The sequence below is a fragment of the Gavia stellata genome, chromosome 10 (assembly GCF_030936135.1).
Source record: "Gavia stellata isolate bGavSte3 chromosome 10, bGavSte3.hap2, whole genome shotgun sequence".
Lineage (NCBI taxonomy): Eukaryota > Metazoa > Chordata > Aves > Gaviiformes > Gaviidae > Gavia > Gavia stellata.
In genome coordinates this window covers 24,571,124-24,592,396 of record NC_082603.1, presented here as the reverse complement: position 1 = coordinate 24,592,396, position 21,273 = coordinate 24,571,124, and the positions used below count along the sequence as shown (strand labels likewise).

General features: G+C 63.3%; 2 protein-coding genes across 3 annotated transcripts in view; both read right to left on the bottom strand.

Annotated features, from left to right (window-relative positions):
• Positions 1-13,960, bottom strand: part of IPO13 (importin 13) — a 31,929-nt gene extending 17,969 nt beyond the window's left edge. For both annotated transcript variants that reach the window (XM_059821811.1, XM_059821812.1), the window contains exons 1-2: positions 13,892-13,960; positions 3,716-4,452 (exon numbers count right to left, since the gene is read on the bottom strand). In XM_059821811.1, coding sequence (XP_059677794.1) covers positions 3,716-4,452; positions 13,892-13,960 — 806 coding nt within the window. The remainder of the gene's footprint in view (positions 1-3,715; positions 4,453-13,891) is intronic.
• Positions 13,961-15,417: 1,457 nt separating this feature from the next.
• ARTN (artemin) lies at positions 15,418-19,773 on the bottom strand. The gene is made up of 4 exons (XM_059821818.1): positions 19,728-19,773; positions 16,561-16,631; positions 16,239-16,428; positions 15,418-15,854 (listed from the first exon to the last, which is right to left on the bottom strand). The coding sequence occupies exons 1-4, from the start codon at positions 19,771-19,773 to the stop codon at positions 15,418-15,420; spliced, it is 744 nt and encodes a 247-aa protein (XP_059677801.1).
• Between the last annotated feature and the right edge of the window lie 1,500 nt (positions 19,774-21,273).

Genomic DNA, 21,273 nt, shown 5'->3' with positions numbered 1-21,273 from the left:
TCTGTGCCTCCAGCTTCGCATGGAGCCCCAGGCCACCCCACCTGATCAGCACAGCTTCCCAGCCCTGAGCAACCAGCTGGTGCCACGGCCCTGATCAGGTGCAGAGCTTGCCCCAGGAGGCAGACACCACACTTGCCAGCCCTGCTGCCAGCCACCGCTTCCCACCCTCAGCACCCCAGCACCAGGCAGGAGAGGGCAAGACCATCCCAGACCAGGTGAGCCTGTGGCAGCCCAGCTGAGCAGCATGTCTCCAGCAGCTGATGACTGGGAATGCCCGTGGAAGAGTCTATGAACGTGGCAGCCATGCGGTGACCCTTCCCCATGTATTTCCCTCCAGCGATTTGTGTTAGCCTTCCCCAGCAAGATTTGCTATCTTGGTATTTAGCAGTTGAGCAAATTTTAATTCCCTGAGTTTGTTCAGTCCCTTCTCAAAGCCCAGTGAACTGCAGCATCCACAGCTCCCTCCATGGGACCAGCACCTCCTTCTGCTCTTCCCACAACCCTCCCCAAACCACACCACGGAGCGGGGGACAACCTGCAGGGGGGAGATATGGGCAGCTTACATGGGACAATCTGAGCCATGTCCTGATGAGAAAACCCAAGGTATTAAAAACCTGTTTCTAATGAAGCTCTTGGAAAACTCTTCTAGTGAAATTCCTCTTCAGGGATTCAGCACCAGGTGCCAAGACCAGGAAAGGATGGGCTGGACAGCATGCGATCCCACTTGGACACCTGCAATCCTGCCAGCTCCATCACTGCAGCAACACCCTGCTGCTTTCAGAGAGGTGGCTCAGTGTCCGACGCCCACACTCCATAACTCCCACCACGGGCACACACCCTGTGGAGGTCCCTCTCCCCACCCCGACACTGCCCACCAGGCTGTAGGAGCATGGCCAAGTGCTGCATGCCAGCTCTCTCCCTGCAGCACGTGCCGCCGAGCTCTCTGACCTGCTTAGCCAGGGGATAATCCTCAAACGAGACAGAAAATCCAGCCCAAGCCTCCTCTGCTGACAAAATGCAACAATAGATCCATTCCTGCCCTCCTGCAACTCAGAAGCTTCCCATCGCCCCCAAGAGCGGAGGTATGCACTGAGCCAAGCCTTCAAGGTTTCTTCTCAGGAACGCCGTATCCTAACAGAGGAGCTGCGTCCAAACTCCAGCAACACCTGGGACAACCCCTCCTCTGGGTGCAAAGGGCTCCCACCTGCTTGGCAGGTAAGGAAATCAAACGCTTCGCACCCACAAATCTCTGCTGCATCGCCTCTAGTAACACCTCGGAGGCAGGAAAGCCATCTGCTGCTGCTCGCAGGCAGGGAAATGGAAGCTGCTGGCACAAGCGACTTACCCTGAGGGTGATCCTTGCCCATGAGGTCCCACCCGCCTTTCTCCACCTGGACATGGGTGGCAACAGGCTGCTCCCAGGGTGAGGAGCTGCAGCAAGGTGGTGCTCCCCTGGGAAGATGACCCACAGGCTACCTCACCCCCCAGCAGCAGAAGCCAAGCTCATGGGCCACTGAGCCTTCTCCTGATGGTAGAAGCACACCTGCATGATCGCCTCCGCAGCAATGTCAATGAAGCCAGCTGGGAGGGGGCAAGGAGGAAAGACACAGGGTCTATAACACCCAGAGGAACCCGTAGGAAAGCGGGGAGCCCCGAGACCAACCCTCTCAGGGATTGATGCCCTACAAAGCTCCGGAGAGGACCATGTCAGCAGCCCAGTGCCGAGGATGCTCCGAGCCTGCAGCCAAGGGCAGCAGGGAGCCAAGCCCCTGCGAAAACAAAGACGAGAGACAGTGGAGGAAAAGAGTGGCTGAAAAGCAGCAGGGATTTCCCAGACTGTCGAGAAGAGAGACAGAAAGGTCAGGAGACTCCCTGGGGGCTCGGGGAAGAGCTGGATCCACTGCGGCTGAGCAACAAAGCCAGAGGGGCGGGACAGCTGGCACTAGGGGAAGCAGGAGGAGGGATGCGGGATGGAGGACACAAGGAACAAAGGGGAAGAGAGAGCCCACCGGGGCTGGGAATTGGCAGCTCTGTGAGCTGCCCGGCTCCTGAAGCTATCCCGGATCTCAGCACTGAGCAGTCCTGCTCCTCCCTGGAGCAGCTGACACCACACACCGCCTGGCAGGGCGTCCCCGTGACAATGCCACTGCTGTCCCCGTGCCCCGGGAGCAGGGGCTGTGCCAAGCTCACACACACTGGGCAGCCTTTCAGGCCGGCTGCCCACCCTGTCCTGGCCACTGCCCGTATGCCTATGGACAGGGAGGGTGCTCTGCCACAGCTGATGATGCTTCCAAAGAGAACGATGGGGAGGAAGTGCCGGTGATGCTGTAAAGGAGTAGCCAGCGTGGCAGGACCAGAACAGGGCCAGAAACTGCATGGCAGGTTCAGCACGGGAGCAGAAAGGAAACTCCGCTGTCAGCCATGCTTCTCACTAAAACTCACTTTGAAAGCTCAACAGAAAGCTTCGGCTTTTAATGCAACTGAAGAACAGTGCTTCAGGGCCAGGCTCCTGTACACAGGTGGGGAATCACAGCCAAGGGAATTCTGAGACTCAAGGGAAACAGAAAGAAGGAAGGCAGCAAGTCCAGCATTTCAGAACTGCAAGTCACCTTCTCTCACCTTCTCATTTTCTGTACCAATCCTGCTACAAGGGTTTGGGCTGGCCCACAGCCTTTGCCGGGTACAAGAAAAAGCTGCTTGTGGTCATCTTCTGAATGCTACCAAATGAGGCAACCCCTCCTCACACTTGGCAACGTATCAAAATCCTGACACGTCCCTTTACGCACCAGGACTTGCAGTCTCCAGCTGTGACCCCCTTGTCATCAAAGAGGACAGCCTGGCTGTCCCTGCCCTGAAGTGAAGGGGAGGACCAGGGCTCACAACTGCAGCGGCAGCAGCATCCGCACTCTGCAGAGGGTTGGAGCCTGCGTGATGCGCAGCAATGCACAGGGATGCACAGCGGCAGCAGCTCAGCCCAGCCTTGAAGGAAACTCTCCTCTTCGGGGGAAGGTTGCTAAGCAGCCAGGAGGGGATGTGGCCACAGGAACTGGAGGAGATGTACTTTCCCTTCTGTGGGCATCGGTCCTGAGAGCTGACAGCAGCTCAGACAACGCGGCCAAGCAGACGAGCTCGGAGCCCCACAGCGCAGCCCTGGCAGGACCTGCCCCGGCCCCAGCTCCCAGCTCAGCTGCTCCAGGGGCAGCCGCAGCCACAAACAAAGGATGAGTCCTCAGGCGGCATGAGCTGTTGGAGCCAGGAGGAGGGAGAAGACTGATAGGTCTGGTTTTATTATCTCTGCATCAAATCAGCTCCTTGGCTGGACCAGCAGTATGAGGCAGAGGAGGGTCTCTCCACCCCTCCTGGCTGGAGCCAGGCAGCTGCTCCCTGGTCTGGCACTGCAGGGTCTGACACAAGGAGCCAGAAGGGAGCATCTTCCTCTGCTTGAGAGCAGAAGGGTGGAGATGAGCTGCGGCTGCTCAAGACTACATGGTCCCACAAGTCAACCATGGTGCAAAGCCTTCCAGGACCAACCATGTGAAACCAGGAGCCTTGGGCTGCTTTTAATGTCTCCTAGTTCCAAACCCCATCATCATCATCTCCAGGACCAATGGTAGCTAGAAAAAAGCCTGAGGTTTTTCCTCCCCATGCCATTCCCCCATCAAGGCCCAGGAGCACCAACTGGCAGCAAGCAGTGCATGGGAGAGGCTGCCCTTACCTCTGGGCATCTGGCTGGGAAATGGCATTGACAACAGCCTCCACCGCTGTGTCGAAGAGCTCCGGGTCCTGCAGAGAGGTGAAAGCTGCCTGGATCAGGTTTTCACAGTCCATCAGCGGGATCTCCAGCTGCACCCAGCTGGAGAAGCACTTCAACACCTTCTGCTTGATGAAACCCGGGGAGTCCTGCTGCTGCAGCAGCTGCTCCAGCAAAGGGAAGACGGAGCCACACTCCTGCGCCAGGACGCTGCGTACCTGGCCCTTGCGGTACTGCGGCAAGCGGCTGGTCTGAAACTCCTCAGGCAGCACCGTCAGCAGCTCCAGCAGCGCCAGGCATCGCGCTCGCCCGTCCACGTTGGAGTCCTCCGCCTGGAACATGCGCACCATGTCTGCCACAGCGCAGGGCCAAGCCTCCGGCATCATGCTGAGGGCCAGGGAGGCCAGCGCCACGCACAGCCGGGTCAGCACGATCTTGGAGCCGCTGGCGAAGCGGGTGATGTGGGTGAAAAGCTGCGACTTGAGGCTCTCGTACTGGTCGGCCGGGATGTCGTTCCAGTAACGGGAGATTTTAATATGGAGAGCGCTGGCACCGAAGTACTGGATCTCGGGCACCTTGTCCATGTTGAGAAGCAGCCAGCTGAAGTGCCACGCCTGGGGGGAGACCTGCGCCTGCATCAGCCATTTTTGAGCCAAGTTCTTGTTCTCAATGTTTGGGTCGTAATACAGCTGATGGAGAGCCTGGAAGAGAGAGGGAAGCATCCTAGAGCAGCCGAGGAGCACAGCTGCAGCCGGTCCCACCGGGGGAAGGCTCACCGGCACGGAGCCCAGCGCCTGGGCTGCCCATCAGCCACTGCCCTGCAAAGCCAGACCCGTTCCCCGCATCAGCCTCCCTTAGCTGGTTTCCCTCCTTGGGCTCTCGGTGAAGCGAGAGCGATCTGGCAGCGGGCAAAGCCCTGCAAAGCGTTCCTCCCCTCCTCCTCTCACACAGCACTCTGGGAATTTCTTTTCCTTAGTCATCTCCCATCCTCACCTTCACTCATACCGAACCCGCCTGCTTCCCTGCTGATGTGCTGTCACTGAGGTGGGCACAGGACCCCTCTGCAGAGTGAGGGCTGTAAGGGACACGGCACACGGGCACTCCTGCCTTCCACCTCCACCCGCTCTCAGAAAGGTGCTGTGGATGCACCGGCTCCCAGAAAGCACACGGGGCCCAAAGCTTGCATCCGGGAACCCAAGGAACGCAAGAGCCCCTGCAGATCTCTTTGTCTGTCAGGTTGTACAGAGCCCTGGAAACCCACAGTCACTAAGCTCAGGGATGAATCCATCCATGGAGTGCCTTTGAAGTATTTCCAAAAGCCCAGTTACAGCTGGGCCAGGAGAGCTGGCATCTAACCCTGCCCCTGCCACCACCTCCCGGGACAGTCCAGGGCTGCTCACTCCGTCTCCCCGTAGGGAGAAGGAGAACATCACTTACCTGCTCCAACAGCTTTGGGAGATCTAGTTACTGCTTTGCAGAGCTCAGATCCATACAAACAGCCTCACGCAGGCTGCAAGGTTTTATTTGCAGAGGAATATTATATAGATCTTAAGGGCAACTTTAATTAGTTAATTATCCTGAGTGGGTGCAAGTGGTAACCAGTGATGACCTCACACCTGGAGGGGAACAGAACTACCCTTTGCCTGAACTCCGTCTTCAAGCAGCGAGGTCTTCTGCCTGGCACAGTGCATTTCATTTCAAATTGCTGACTGCGTACACCAGGAGCAAGGAAAACCAAAGGCATTTGTCAGGCTATCAGGCACTCGTTGCACCCCACCATCAAACCAGAGGATGATTCCAGCAGGTGCAGAGGATTTTTTGTGTCCCCATCCTGGCTCCAGGTCTCAAATATCCTCCTCCTCCGTCCTAAAAAGCTCTACGAAATTCTTGTGTGGCTCTTGTGCCCAGGAGAGGATTTAAACCCTATTTTTAAGCATGCAGAGCTGGCAGCCTGGGGCACAGGAACAAGCTTCCCAAGCAAGTGCCTGTGCCTCCCGCTGCTTCCCAGCACAAGACCAAAGAGCAGGACAAAATGGCAGGAACCTTACACAGATGGCATTGCCTGGGCCATCACCTGAAACGCCTCTGTTCAAGACTTTGTGGCGGGGGGAAATGAGGATAACCTCTTTGTGAGAAAGAAAGAGGTTATGAAGTATGTCGTAGGAGACGGAGCCAACCAACACAGGCTGCAGAGGGACAGGCGTCTGTCCCACTAAAAGCTGTATCCTGACACAGAAAAGGTTAACCCTAGATAAGCAAGACACGGGGAGAGAGAAATTTGTCCTGACAGAGTGGCCAAGGGGAGCCCACGAGTTCGCAGCAGCTACCTGAAACCTTGCTCTGTTCTCAGTTATCTCAGACTCTTGCCTGAAGCATCACTCAGCTGCTGGGGCAGAGGTAAGCACTGTCATCCCCTCCCATCAAAGCAACAATTTACTTCACTATCAAGCAGTAGCTGCAGATGTGCTAAAAGCTCAACCGCTCCTGCTCTTTCGCTGAAGACTGAGTCATCCTGCAGCAGGGCTGGAGCTGGAGCACCCAACTATCTCCTCCGTTACCGGCTCAGTCTTTTATTTGCTCTTATCAGAGCTTGCTGCTTATTTTCTTTCCAAAAGAAATCTCACTTGAGATTCCCAGCTTTGGTGACAGCCCACTCTTCTCCTTCCCCACTCGCTGGGGACCCTGACAAGGTGCAAAGGCTGGCAGCAGCCCCCTCCGCCTGCTCCCTAGCCCGGGACCCCTTCCCACCTCCTCCCAGCCTCTCCATTTACGCTCCCACGCATTCCCTAATTAATTTGTTTCTTCTGTTTTGAATATGGTCTTCGTGCTAACACTTAGAAAATTGTGGGGGGAAAAAAAATCCCTATGCATCATATATTACGAGGCACAAGCTGTATACATGCCCCAGGAGCCCTAACCTCTAATCCAGTACGAGGTTTGTAAAGCATGGACCACATCACACGTGGAGGATGGACCTGGCCTCCAGCGCTGGGTTTCCAACCCACAAGCTCCCCAGCCACTCACCTCCGCTGGCTTCAGGGCTGCTGCTTCATGGGCTCATGGTGGGGAGCTGTGCAGGGGAAGCGCGGCACTGCGCACACTCCAGGCACACCGAAGCGAGCCCCCGGAGCGATGTACACACGGGGTGAGCCTTACACAGCGCCACGGGTGATGGGGAACGTTGCAGGGCAGCAGAGTGGGGGCTGGTGTGCACAGCCTGCCCACTGGGAAGCAGCTGTGGGCTCATCCTCCCGCCTGGCTGAGGCTGCCGGCGCTGCTGGCTAAGGCCTGATTCTGCCACTGCCTCCAAGCAAGCAGATCCTGGTGCTTTCATGGGATCATCTGACTGAAGGGACAGGAGCGAGCTGCCAGACAGAGCCCAGCACAAGGCTGGGGTGTGAGCATCCTGCACTCAGCCCCTGCACGAGCATCCTGCGTGCAGCCCCAGCAGCAAAGACTCTGGTGCTGTCTAAGCCAAAAAAAGGCTGCTGCATCGTAACGATGGCAAAGTGGGAGCATTATCATAGATGCTCCCCTTGACACTCATGCTGGGGAGATGTCACTACCACTGCATTAGAGGAACGGTGAGCAATCAGGTCGCGAAACCCCTCCCCAGGCAGGGTCAGCTTTCCAGCCACGCAGATGGCTTTCCCACCACGGCCACCCCAGCACCTTTCCTGCACCCCTCATGCTCCATCCACCCTGCAGCGGTGCCCGCTGTCACCAGTGAGGTCTCCAGACAGGCATCCATCATCCAGCAACACCACACCAGAGCCTCGCTCCTCCCGCAGGGAGCCTCTGGGGAGGTTTCCAGTGGAGGTCCCTGGGATGCATGCTGGAGCCTCCGCCGCTCAGCACCTCGGGGAGAGAGGGTGAGCAGCAAGATGACAAAGTCTACCAATTACACTAAGTTATTCAGACGATGGAAACAAAGCTGATGCTGAAGAGACATGCTGCAAGCTGTTGAAAGTCAGAAGAATATTCCAGAAAAATGCAGCTGCTGGCTTTCTCATCCCCTTTCCCCAAGCACCCTACCCAGGAGGGGATCAGCCATGGTGGCTCCTGGCTGGAGCATGGCTGTTCCTGCCTGTGTGCAGGATGCCAGGTAGACGCACAAGGCAGCACATGCCCTGGGGCTGCCGACAGTGCACCCCATCTGGTGCTCTTACAAGACATGGAAGAGCTTCCCAGAGGACCTCCAAGGATGGGCATCAATACTGGAACCATCCTAGCCCAGCTCAAAGCAGCAGATGAAACCCCTGGGAGAAGACTAGGCTCTTTCCCTAGCCTACCACGCACACCGGCTGAGTACCATCCTCTGCTGAGAGCGTGGGACAGGAGGCTGCAAGGCACTGTGCCTGCAGAAGGGTACCTAAACGCCTGCTGCGCTCCTCCCCAGCAAGGAAAGGCACGGTCCTCATCCCAGAGGCAGGCACCAGTAGCTGTTGGACTTTGACATCATCGCGCTGGCCAGCACCCTCAGGCCCATCAGGAAGCACTGGAGATGATGAGGGGAACTCATTAGTGCCAGGAGGGAGAAGCAGAAGGCATGAAATCGGGCAGTGACATCTAACAGGGAGGCTTTGTGCATTCTGATTTGAACGGGTGGCTGCCACCAGACCTGCCTCCTCCGCAATTAGACCTGTAATGTGAGAGCTGGTAAACAGCCCCGCTGTCAGCTACGCCCTTTGGCCAGGGAAGGAGCTTTCTCCAACATCAGCTCTGCTTGGTTGAAAATAATTCAAGCTTGTTATGATGGCTCTTCCCTGCCCTAAAAAGCTGTGGCCAAAATCTCAGTCAGGCTGTAGATACTGGAGTGGTATCAGCTGCTCAAGAGAGCCAGAAGCAAGCTGCTTTGGGGCAGGGGAGCTTGCCCAAAAGGCATGGGTCAGAGGTCCCACACTGGTCACTTTGGGTAGTGGGAGGGGTACCAGTCCAAGGAGAGTTACTGCCAAGCAAAGGCACCTGATCTTAGCTCACCGTCTGGTATCACAAAGGAAAAGGAGCTGCTATGAGCCCAGCATCTCTCAGCCCTCACCCCTCAGAGCTTCTGCAGGGAGCCCAGAGCCAGCTGGCTGTCTCCCCGACTGCACCACGTAAATCCATTCACATAGGGTCCCCAGCAGAGAGGTGTTGTGTCCATGCTGCTTGTGGGGTGACAAGAGGAGCCCCAGACGTGCGGCTCCAGCCCCACAGAGCAGGATTGTGCTGCCTGCCATTCCTGGGGGGCTCCACAGGGAGACGGATCCCCTCCAGGGGCCAGTCTGCTTGAGCTAATGGAGGTAACAGCAGGTACAGCTCTGAGCTCTGCAACCCGGCAGGGAAAACAGCAAGCTGCAAATCACATTCCTGTTCTGCCCCTTGCCCCCGTGCCCACAGCTGCAGCGTGCCGGGGGCAGTGGTGGCCATGGCCCCTCGGCAGCCACCAGCCTTCTTCCAGCAGGACCCCCCGGGATGTCTCCTGCTGCAGTCTCTCCCTGTCCTTTCTAGCTGAATGCAATCACACCGCCAGCACTCCAGGCCTGCGACAGCACAGCCATTACCACGGCTCTGCCGAGCGAAGGGGACGTCATCCCTGCCTCCCCCTGCCCTGCGCAGCAGCCATCCTCCCCCTGCCATGGTGGGGCAGGCTGAGCAGCCAGAAGCCCCGGGAAGGCGGCAGCCTGCCGAAGTGCCGAGGATAGCAAATGGATGCAAAATAAAGCCGTGCATGTGCTGCCAGGCGTGCTGCTCCTGCTCAAGGCACCCACACTTTGCCAGCAGTCCCAGAGAACGGGGTTTTCTTCCCCACTCCTAATAAGAGGTGCTGCCACTTCGCACCCCTCTTTGAGGCCAGCTTGCCCACACCAAGTCCTCGGCTGTTTGGAAGGGGCTGCAGCCCAGACGTGGCTTGGCAGCCTTGGCATTCCTCCCGCTGCTTTGCTGCCAGCAGCCCTTTGCGGAGAACAGCGTGGTCCCCAGCAGGAACGGGGGCTGTAGGAGACGCGTGCTCTCAGCAGTGGTGCCCGGGGGCCTGCCCAAGCAAAGGGTGAGCAGGACCAGAGGGGAACCCTGGGAGCACAGAGCCCAGGACGAGTTGCAACGGTGACCCGAACACCTCTGCCCACCATCTCTTCACTTCAGTGAACATGTCTGCAAGCGTTTTGAGAGGAATCCCTGCTGGCCCCCAGGTGCCAATCTCACCCACTCCTGCTCCGTAAGACATCGGAGCTGAGATGAGGCTCCAGTGATGGCCCTTGTAGGGCAAAGCCAAGCCCTGGCAAACACAAGGTGCTGCTCTCTCATCCTATCACCACCATGGCAAAGAAGGAGCCAGGTGTTCAGCCAAGAGTGGCTCTGGGTGGAATCTGCTTTTGCAGTGAAGATCTGCTTAAATGCTAAACAAGGTGACTCCTCGCTTCCCTCAATTTTGCAAGAATCTCCCCTCCTGAGGCCCCTAACTTACCATCCCCAGCATGGCTGCCACATCTCACACACGTGGCCTGCCTCTAAGGAAGAAGTGGCCAAGCCACTGCCAGCGGTGCACCAGACAGGGGATGCCATTTCCCCATCCTGACATATCCATAATTCTCTTGATCAGGTTACCGAAGACAGGCCATAACCTTTTTCTGAAGAAAGCAGATGCACTTGGGTTTCTCCTCCCCATCCTCCCAGGTGGAAGGCAGCCCCGGCAGCTGCAACATCCCCGAGGCGCGGTGATCAAAGCCACCCCTCTCCCATCACGGTAGGCTCCGGATGTCAGCTCCATGGCACCCCGCCTACCCATCCTGCCAGAGAGACTCTGTGCATTCATCAGGCATCTCCAGAGAGGCACACAACAATCTGGAAGGCCCAGAGATGCCAGACCGCTAATGTGCTAGGGAAAAGATGACAGCGAGTATTACAAACACCCCAGAGGATAAGAGGCAGGCCAAGGGAGGAAAGACCTGGAAAGAATCAGACAAAAAAAGAGGGCAAGAGCAGGCACTTGGGAAATTCACGAAGGAATGACACTGCCTTCTTATTTTAAAAAGAGGGATACTGCTGGGGCAGATTCAACTGCACTGAAAACAGGTAAAGAGGGTTCTCGCATTCCTCTTCTCCTGTCCAACACCGCAGTGTTAGGTGCTGCCACCGCTGACCTGGGGGAGATAAAAAATGCAAGGCACAAGTCCTGCTTGTGCACTGCTCCTCTAAGACGGACACAGCCAGCAGGAACGGAAGGTCTGCAATCCATCTTCACCAGAGCAGGGTTCATACTGCAGCAGGAGCATCACCTCCCCAGGGCAGCGTCACCCCATCACCAGGCTGTCAGTCATGCCAGGGACAGCCCCTGGGCGCGCAAAAGCGCACCAGGTCATGAGCCAGATTGCACCAGATCGCACTGTCAGGGCACGGGGAGGCTGCGCATCCTCGCAGCCTGAAGCCCTCAGCTTGCCCAGCCTTCCCTTCCCTCTGACCCCTCCAACTGCAGCAGCAGAGCCCCGCTCAGCAGCAAGTGCAGGGGAAGCAGAGCCAGCCCAGAGCTGCTGGCTGCCCAGCAGGTCCACACAGCATGGCCACGCCAGCCTGCTCTAGCTGTGCTGAAGCCAGAGCAGCATCTAGGTCAGGCTCGGAAGAAAACAAAAAGCAGCCGAGCAGCCCTCAGCTGGGACCGGGGGACGCTGACACAGTAACCGTACCACAACAGCTCAGCCCCAGTGCCGCCCTGCTCTTTCCCTGTGTTGTGGAAGAGCTCCCTATGGAAAAACGGAGCAAAAAATTACAGGAAGCAACTTTCAGATTGCTCCTGAAGTGCAGCACCTGAACCTGACACCTCCTCAGGAACAGAGGCAGCTGCCTGCCTGCCTGCTGCCCACAGGCTTTCAGACCTGCCGGCTGGCAAAGGGCAGCGTGGGTCCAGCCTACAGCATCCATACCCTGCCGCCTCCCTGCAACCACCGGTCACAGCAGGAGAGATCTAACTGGCTCTCTCCGGCACAGGTCATGCTGGATAAACACAGCAATGATCCTCTTCAGCTACATGGGCACCCAGAGCCCTGCAAAACTGTGGGGGCATTTGCCCAGCCCACCGCATAACAAACAACAACAGGGGTACAGAAGCGTCTTCCAGAGATGTGAATCCTCTCCACGAAAACCATCAGAAGAGCGTGATGGGCACGATCTCACCAGAGACCTCCCTGGCTACAACTGCCACATGTGATGACTTCCACTGCGGGTGACCTGGAGAGGCTTTGACTCTCTGACTTAAGAGATAACCAGCTCCGCCATGCACAAAACCTGGCAGACAGAAGAGCCCAGGCCAGTAGAAGCATCATTTATCTGCCAGCATCACCTCCAACAAAGTGCCTCTACCCACCTGCCTCCCACCAGCCCACCTTTCCTTCCCTTTGTACCAAAAACACCCCACAGCCCTCCCTTGAAAAGACAGACACAGGAGGGCTCTGAGCTGCTGAACCTCTGAGTTTTTTCTGATCTCACCCCACATTTCTTCCCCTGGGCAGGGACCGTGCTGCTGCCCTCAGCCAGCAGCTCAGAGCCCCACCATGGTCCACAGCCGCACCTTCAGAGGACAACACCGAGATGGCAAAGCCTGCGGAGACCAGGAGAAGCTGGGCAGGCCGGGGGAGGGGAGCTGAAGCATCCTAGAGGGCATCTTTGCCTCCTCCCAGGCGGCAGGAGACTAAATCCAGAGCAGCACGGCAAGGGCGAGCTGCCTCTCGGCACAGCCCCACCTCGCCAGCCAGCACCATGCGCCCCCCGCCCTGGCACTGCCCACCCTTCCCGGACAAGTGTGTGCTTCATTGTTGGTGCAAACAAAGGAGCGGTTTGTGTCTGCCGAAGAGAAAGGAAGTCGGAGGCAAAATCATCCAGCAGCCCTGGATGTATGCAGATTAAGCTGCAGAAGGTTGCATTAATGTAGCATTTTCCAGACATCAGTTAATCCCCCCCCACCGTGCGCTGTCTCCGTCTCCCTGGCAGAGGTGGGCTGTCTCACCTGCAGCCACAAAGGCAACAGGCGCCCACTTACAAACCTGACATCCCTGACCCGACACCTCCCAAGAGGCCAGGCAAGCTGCTGGGTAGGGACGGGTGCGAACCACAAGCCATGTGCCCACCAGCACACCCGTGGGCATCGCTTTGGCAAGGAACGCGGTCTGTTCTTATCAAGGAAAAATGAGGACACTGGGATTCCCACTAGGTGTCTGGGGACCGAGCTATGGATCGACAGGCTGTCGGTCTCTGAACACGTCTGGCTACAGGGTGAGTGGAAGAGAGAAAGCTTTCTTGCTGTTTGCCCTTGAGGGATGCATCCTCCACTGCCCTGCCCCCAGCACCTCCAAGATGGCCCAAGGGACGGGTTTTGGTTTTGCTCGGCTGCCTCCCCCGGTGCTCGCTGGGGTGTCCTGCTCAGTCTCCATGATGAACCCCAGGTCACACAGGGGCTGCTCGGAGGGCTTCCCAGCAGCAGTGTGATGCCGGCAGGCCTCGATTTGCCACAGCCTTTCCCTGGATCCCAGGTTTTGGCAATCGCAACCTCACTCCTCTTGCCCTGCAGCTGCTTAGGAGGACCTCGAGCATCAGCAGGAGCGTAGGGGCTGGATCAATCCAGGTTTAGAAAGGCATCACCAGGCCACCCGCCTTCCGAAGGCTTTTCCCAACTGTAATTCCTAACAGTTCCCAGCACCTGGCGAGAGCCCGGGTGCCCTCCCTTCCCTGCCTGATGGAGAGACTGATGATGTCGGGCTTCACATAGATGCTGCTCGTCCAGCAGCCAGGACTAGACCCGTGGGCTCTCCCTGCCCGGCGCTGCAGCACGGCGACCCAGAGGACGCCCGTCGGAGACACAACTCCTCCCTTCTGCTCCCATTTCTGCCACATCATTTTCCCTCCCCGGGCTGCCCCGGCGCAGAGGAACCGGCGGCTCCACCTCCCGCGCCGCGCACCGGACCCCCTGGGCGCGCAGGCGGGTCCCCGCTGCGGGCAGGGCGGGGGGGATGCCGCCCCGCCGCCCTCCCCGGGCCCGGCGCCGCCGAGCAGGTGCCCCCCCCCGAGCCGCAGCCCCCGCACCCCCGCGGCAGCATCAGCATCCCGCAGCCGCGTCCCCCCGCCCCGCCACCGCCGCGGGCGGGCTGGGTGGGCTGGGGGCGGCTTTCTCACCTTCTCCACGTTCTCCACGGTGAAGTCGAGGCCCTGTGGCGGCGGCGGCGCCTCCGCCCTCCGCTCCATGGCTGCGGCGGCGCTTAGGAGGCGGCGGCAGTGGCGGCGGGCGGGCGACGGCGGCGGCGCACGGGCAGCCGCATCGCGGCGGGACCCGCCTCCCCGCCCCGACGAGGGCGGCGGCACCGGGGCGGCGCGGCTCGGCGCGGCTCGGCTCGGCTCGGCTCCGCTCGGCGCGGCGCGGCGGGCAGCGGCGGTCGGGCCGGGACGCGCCCCAGGGACGCCCCGAAAGGCACCGCCGCCCCGCTCCGCTCCGGCACCGCCTCGCCCCGCTGCCCCGCAGGCGCGGCCGGGCAGCCCGGGACCTGCCGCCGCGCCGCACGCCGGGAGCGGTAGTCCCGGCCCACGCGCGTCCCCTGCCGGGCACCGGCACCGGGCACCGAGCGTCGCCCTTGCTCGCCACGCGTGGTGCGGGCAGTGCCGGCAGGGACCCGCTCAGCACCGCCCCCCACCCTCCCGCAGCCGGCCCACGGGTGTCAAACACGCCGAGCACCCCCGCCTCCCCCCGTCAGGGGCACACGCAGGAGTTGGACTCGCAGCCCATCGCTTTATTACTACAGGAAAAGGCGACTGTACAAAAATAGAGTTTATCCCTCAAATTTTACAAATAATAGAAAAAGGGGGCCGGGGGCACGGGGCACCGGGGGGCCGGGGCCAGGGCGCTGCCCAGGGCTTCACAGCAGCGCTGGGGTTAAATCACACCCAGCCCCCCGGGACCCAAAGTCATAAATAGGAGCTGCTGCTCGAGAACAATAAATAAATAATTTAGAGTAATAAATAGTTTAGTGCCGCAGCACCGCAGGGGCAGCGGAAGGACCCTGCCACCCTCCTGGGAGCCGGGCAGGGGTCCTGGCAGATGCCTGTGCCCTGCCGCCCTGCAAAGCACCAGGGGCTGCTGCCAGCCCGGCCGCAGGTCCCCCACCCCATGCTGGTGCTGTTTGGCCCCACTGCACCCCTGTCCTCAGGGACGCCCCCTCCCTGCAGGGCAGCTCCGGCCACTGCCAGCCCCAGGGTGCCCGAGGGGACAGGGAAGATTTGCCCCCTTTCTGTCCCACTCTGAAGCTTGGGCAATGCTTGCCCCCAGCTCCCCTAAAACAGGGGTGCGGGAGCACAGTCCAGGCAGGGTGCAGGCGAGCTGGGCGCTGCTGTGGACACCGGGCTGGCAGACCCCTGCAAGCAGCGGAGGTGCTCCATACCCCTCCAGCTCCTCTCCCAGGGCTGAGCTGGGGTGCACCCAAGCAGGACCCCGCATAGCTGGTGGCACCAGCTGCTTGGCACTGAGCAGGAGGGGACTCAGCCGCCCGCCTCCCGTCACGGCTCCATCTCGCCTCAGTCCCTCGTGGCCACATAAAACCAGGGGCACCCACCTCCGCCAGACCCTTCCTCCAAGCATCGGTGCTGCTGTGCACCACGAGCCAGGATCTGCTGGCGTGTGTCAAGCCGGGGCCGAGCCGGCAGCCCCCTCCTCAGCCGATGCAGCTGCACTCGGCCGCCGAGAGCTTCTCCACTGTCTGCCACGTGTTCTGCACGTCCATGAAGGAGACGGCCTCGTAGCGGGTGGGCCGGCAGCAGGGGTGGCTGAGGACCCGCTCCTGGGGCCCCGGGGCGATGAGCTGCTGCCGCAGCAGGCTGCTCAGTGTCAGGTCGTAGTTGCTGCGCGCCCGGTGGCAGGACCCGCTGCAGTACTTGAAGAGCACGATCTCGTCCGAGTTGAAGCCCAGGCCCAGGTCACGCACCTTCACCATCAGGTTGCGGATGTGGCAGTTGCGCCCGCGGGCCCCCCGCGAGAGTTTCCGCGCCCCCTTCTTGGCTTTGCCAGCGCCCGGCGGTGAGCGCTCAGCACGCAGCAGCAGGTCCTCCACCAGCTCCGTGGCTCCCGGGCCACCTGTTGTCGCGTTGTCCCCTGCACACGGAGAGGATGGCACCGTCAGACTCCATCCTGCACCTGCCACCCTCCTGGGGACCACTGAGCCTGCCTGTCCCCCACCATGACCTGCAGACCCGCCCTGACCACCTGCCATGGCACTGGCCGGGTGCCTGTGGGGCAGTGGGGAGGGTGGACACCCGGCCAAACATCTTCTTATCCCCAGGACTCTGCCACCATCCCCAGCATGAAACACGGGGCCCCATGCATTCGGGGCCCCATGCGTTCAGCCCCCACTGCCCAGCCCTGATATGCAGAGGCTGCCCCACACGGGCTGGGGCTCCCCACAGCATCTCCCAGCCCGCCCATGTCCCACGCTCAGGGCCACCATGCCCAGGATGGGGGTCCTGCCCCAACACGTACCATACAGCTGGCTCCAGGCAGCAGCGAGCGGTACCTCCGCGCCGTCCTCCACAGCCGGGCTGGCGGTGGCCATGCCCTGCGGTGTGGGGGCCGTGTCCAGTGTCTCGTTGCAGTGCGGGGTTCGCAGTGTGCCCGCGGCCAGCCCGGCCAGCAGCGAGAAGATGGCAAGGAGCCCCCACAGCATCCCCTCCTGTGACAAAGCACAGCACAGCAGGGTGAGCCCCAGCCAGGGTCCCCACAACAGGGACGAGGTTCCATAGGCTGGGGATGGGGACAGGGACGTGTGGTCCCAGCCATTGCGGCCAGCCAGGCCTGGGCTCACCTTGGCCTGCAGGTGTGTGGTGGGTCCTGCAGGTCTCGGCTCTGGTGGCCCCACTCGCTGCTCCATGCTGGCTGCAAGTGCAGAGGTGGGGGGTCAGCGCCCATGCAGACGGAGGGGGTGGGCATTGAGCTGGCCAGCTGGGAGCTGGTGCACCTCTCCCCTGCCCCTGCCAAGCATGCCATCCCCTCCCTTGCCCTCCAGCACCCCGCAACCCTTCCTGCACCCCATGCATGCCCCCGTCCCCTGTCCCCTCCCCGCACAGCCAGGCACCCTCGCCACCCCGCGCACCCCTTCCCGAAGATTTGGCAGGTGGGGTGGCCCAGCCTTCACTCAGCACCTCTCCTCAGGGGGACGCAGCCGACTCCTCGCAGGAGTGGCCTGGGATGCCAGGCTGGGCTGTGAGGCAGCGGCTGGGGCTGGGAGCACTGCGGGGGGGGGAGGGGGGGCCCTTTCCCATGGCCCTTCCCTGGGAATGTTTTTCCTGCTTGCAGTGGGAGCCTGACCTTGGAAACTCCAAATCCATTAGCACAGGGTCCCCGCGTGCAGCCACCCCCCAGCCCCGTGCTGACTCCCCTGCCTGCTGCCTGCAGGGAGCTGGGACGCACAGCCCCAGAGCAGCCTGGGCGAGTGGGGCCACAAGGGGCTGGATGGCCAGGCAGGTCCCGTGGGGACACGGCGGGGTGTGAGGCACCACGCTGGGCTCGCTCTAGTCATTCACCCCAACACCACTGCCCAGCATCCACTGCCCCGACACACACAGGAGAATTCAGTCCCCACCACGCATGGTCCCAGAAGAGCAGCAACCATGATCTCAGGGGAGCAATGTCCCCGGGGAGGTGCAGGGGCAACTCCCAGTCAGTCTGCAGCCACACCTTGCACCTCCTTCCCCAGCTCCCCCAGGGTGCGGAGAGGCCCCTGTGCCCCAGTGTCCTAAGCCAGGATCCCCCAGAGGTGGCTCCCAAGGGGGCTTTAACCCTCCTTGGCCTGTCTGCTGCATCGCCGGACTCTTGGGACGGGACTCTCCCCTTGGACCTTGGTGGCATCCTGCAGCAGGGAGTTCCCCTATCACCTCCATGGCTTTGCCCCCACATGTCTCAGGTGCTTCCATGGCAAAGCTGGGACGGGACATGCTGAGGAGAGCACTCCTGGCCAAAAAATGGAGGAACACGCCTGGGCACCGCTGGGACAAGGAGACAAAATCAGTTCCCCCAGTCCCTCCCAGCATCTCAGGGGACGGCCCCCAAGTTCTGACGGCTGCATTTCATGCCACCCTGCACTGGCCACACCATGGCAAGGGGCTGTGATGGGCACTGCCAGGCCCATGTGCCTCCTCCGTGGGCCATGCACGGGGCAGGATGCGTCCTTGGTACAGGCAGGGCTGGCACTGGGCCCCCGGCCCCGCCAGCCGCCGCAGCCTGGCCAAGCACAGCCCACGCAGCACGTCGCTCCCGTGGTGTCCGGTGGCCCAGTGCCAGCCGCTGCCGCCAGGTCATGGTTTTCCCAGGCCGGCACCCCCGGAGGGACCAGGCGAGGGTCTCCGTGCCCCGCTGGGAGGGGACGGGCCCCCCCACGGTCCCTGCTCCCGCAGCCGGCCGCCCCGCCGCGGCCCCTGGGCCCCAGCATCCCGGCGGGACGGGACGGGACGGGACGGGATGGGATGGGATGGGATGGGATGGGATGGGATGGGATGGGATGGGACGGCACGGCACGGCGCAGCCGGTGCAATTCAGGCTTCTCCCGTCCGGCGGCAGCACGGCCCCGAGCTCTGCGGCGGGAGCGCTGCCGGCGGGGCGCTGGGCGAGGGCAGCCCCCCTTCGCCCCCGGGCAGCCCCGATGCCGGCCCTGCCACTGCCTCCGCAGACACGGAGCCCCGTCCCCAGGCGCAGCTCCCCGAGCGCGCAGGACCGCAGCCCACACTGGCCCCGCACCCCTGCGGGCAGGGGCAGCAGCCGGCTCTGCTCGGCCCCTGCTGTCCCCCAGCGCGGGCAGGGATGAGCCAAGCTCCTGGGCACCCCACGGGGGTGCCAGACCTGCACCCTCCACGGCAGGGGGGGATCTGGCTGGGGTCTGCCCCTGCCACGGCTGCAAGAGTCCAGCTGGGTCATTAACAGCCCCTTCCAGGGTCAGGATCAAGCCCATCCATGTGAGGACCTGCCTGACCGCCCCCCCACCCCCCCCGTGTCCCCCGCCCGGGGGCTGAGCAGCAGCGTGCTGGGGTAATCCCTGTGCGGGTCACCCACACCCACCCGTGCAGAGCCCCGGCGAGAGCCCCGCTGCCTGGGCAGTCCACAGGGCGCTGGGGAGCGGGTGCCCCGTGGGCTGCACCAGGTCCCCGCGGGAGGCAGGAGCCGATCTCTAAGCGGGTGCCTCGGCCCCGGGGTGAGGGTCTCAGCTCATGGAGTGGCCGCTTTTGGAAAAGGGCTATGCTGGGGCCTCGTTCGCCGCTGCTCGCCGTGCCAGCCCTGCAGCCGCGGGTCCTGCCGGGCAGTGCGGCGGGATGCCCGGGGACGCCCGCGGGCACCTGCGGGCACCGGTGGAGCTGGCGGAGGCCCGCCATCCCACCGCGCTGCCTCCGGCAGGAGGAGTGACAGGGGGTCGGAAATCAACCCCACGTGTGACGCGGAGCTGGCACCTGCCCCGCAAAGCCGTGGGAGGCCGGATTCGGACACGTGGGGCACACGGGCGAGACCAAACTCGGCCCCAGCCCGGGGAAAGCAGAGCCGGGGGGCGCCGGGCAGTGCCGGCCCGGGCACCCCCGCCCCGGGGCTCCCCCCCGCTCACCGCCCGGGCAGCCGGGGCACAGACCTGCCCGACGTGCCCAAAAGGCCGGGGCGTGAGCCCAGGGAAGAGGCGGGTGAGATCGTCCCTGTGTCCCCCGGGCACCGGCAGCGGGGTCCCGCCTCTCCTCGCCCGGGCAGGGAACCCCGGCCCCGCGCGCTTCCCGCCGCCGGGCCGGGCTCGGCACCCCGGGGGCCGCCCGGCGGGGACCTGCCCGGGGGCGGCCCGAGCCCCCTCGCCGCGCCGCGGGTATTGCCGGGGGGCGGGCGGCGAAGCCGTCCCCCCCTCCCCGTCGCCCGCCGCAGCCCCCGTACGAGCCGCCGCCGAGGCCCGGCGCCGCCGACCGGCTGGGGCGGACGCTGCCGCCCGCCGCCCCGGCCCGCACTCACCGTGCCCGCGGCGGGGACCATGCCCCGGGCCGCCGCCGCCCCGCATCGCCTCCGCTGCCCGCCGCCCCCCGCCGCCCGCCGCCGCCGCGCCGGGGCGGGGCGCGGGCGGGGGTCGGCGCTGCCCCACCGGCACCGGCTCCTGCCGCTGCTCCCGGTGCCGCTCCCGCTGCTGCTCCCGCTGCCGCTCCCGCTGCGCCTCGGGGTGCGGTGCCGGCGGCGGCGGGCGGGCGCGCAGTGCGGGGCAGCGACGGCTCCATCCCGCTCCCGCCGCCGCCGCCGGTGTCAAATTCCAGCCGCCGTCACCTGACCGGCGGGGCGGGCACCGGCACCGGGACCGCGATCCGCACCGGCAGCAGGATCCCGACCGGCACCGGGACCGCGATCCGCACCGGGACCCCGAACCGCACGGCAGCGGCACCGGGACTCCGACTCGCCCCGGGACCAGGACGGCACCGTGATCCCGCCAGCAGCAGGAGCCTCAGCCCGACCCCCATCAGCACCGGCTCCGCGCCGGGACCCGCACCGCCGCCGAGCTCCCGCGGAGACTCGCACCCCGCCGGGAACGGCACCGGGACCCCCGGCGGCACCCGACCCCCGCCACCACCACCTGCCCGCAGGCCGACCCCCGGGCCGGCGGACACCGCGCGGCACCGCGGGGCAGGTGGCCGGGCAGGCGGACGGGCAGCCCGGACAGACGGACGCCCCCTGAGCGGCGCTACTTTTCCCGACAGCCCGGTCACAGCGCTGGCAGGACGGACACACGGACACCCCCGGGCACGACTTCAGCCCTTCCCGCAGCGCTCCGGGAGCAGAGCCCCGCGAGGACCCCACGCCCGGCATCGGGGGGCAGAGCCCCGCGGGGACCCCTCGCACACAGCGGGCCGCCCGGGCCCGTAGGGATCCCGCGGGGACGGGTTTGGCGGGGCAGGGCGGGGGCCATCCCGGCAGCGCCTGGGCCGCGGCGGAGCTGGCCGGCGTCCCACGCACCCCGAGCCACCGCGGGCCACCGGTGCGCCTGGCGTTCACGTCCGGCCTCGCCGGAGGAGGAGTTCGGCCTCCCTGCCCTGCCTCCCAGCCCGCCCGCGCCCCGCGGCCACGTCCACCCCGGCGGGGCCACCCGCCGCCGGGCTCCTTACCTCTGCCGTCTCCCTGCCTCCCTCCGCCGGGGCCGTCGCAGGCCCCGGGGACATGGGGGCCGGCTGGCGAGCCGAGCCGAGCCGAGCCCGTGCGAGTCCTTACGTCACCGCCCAGGGCCCTCCACGTCCATCCCGGGGCTCTCGAGTGCTCCTTGCAAACGTGCCAAATCCCAGGGCCGCCTCCGCTCGGCGCCGCTTCACACGTGCTCCCCTGGCCGGAGCCGGCCGCCGGGCCAGAGCCCAGGCCGGGCAAGCCCCCCGGGGCCAGCCCTCATGGCCCGCCGGCCCCCCGGGCCCTGCCTGCGGCGGGGTCCGAAGGCGCCCGGGCGGGCTGCGTGCCCCGGGGTGCTGCCTGCCGTGTCATCTGCCCCGGCAGCGCTCCACTGCCTCGGCGCAACCTCCCCGGGCTT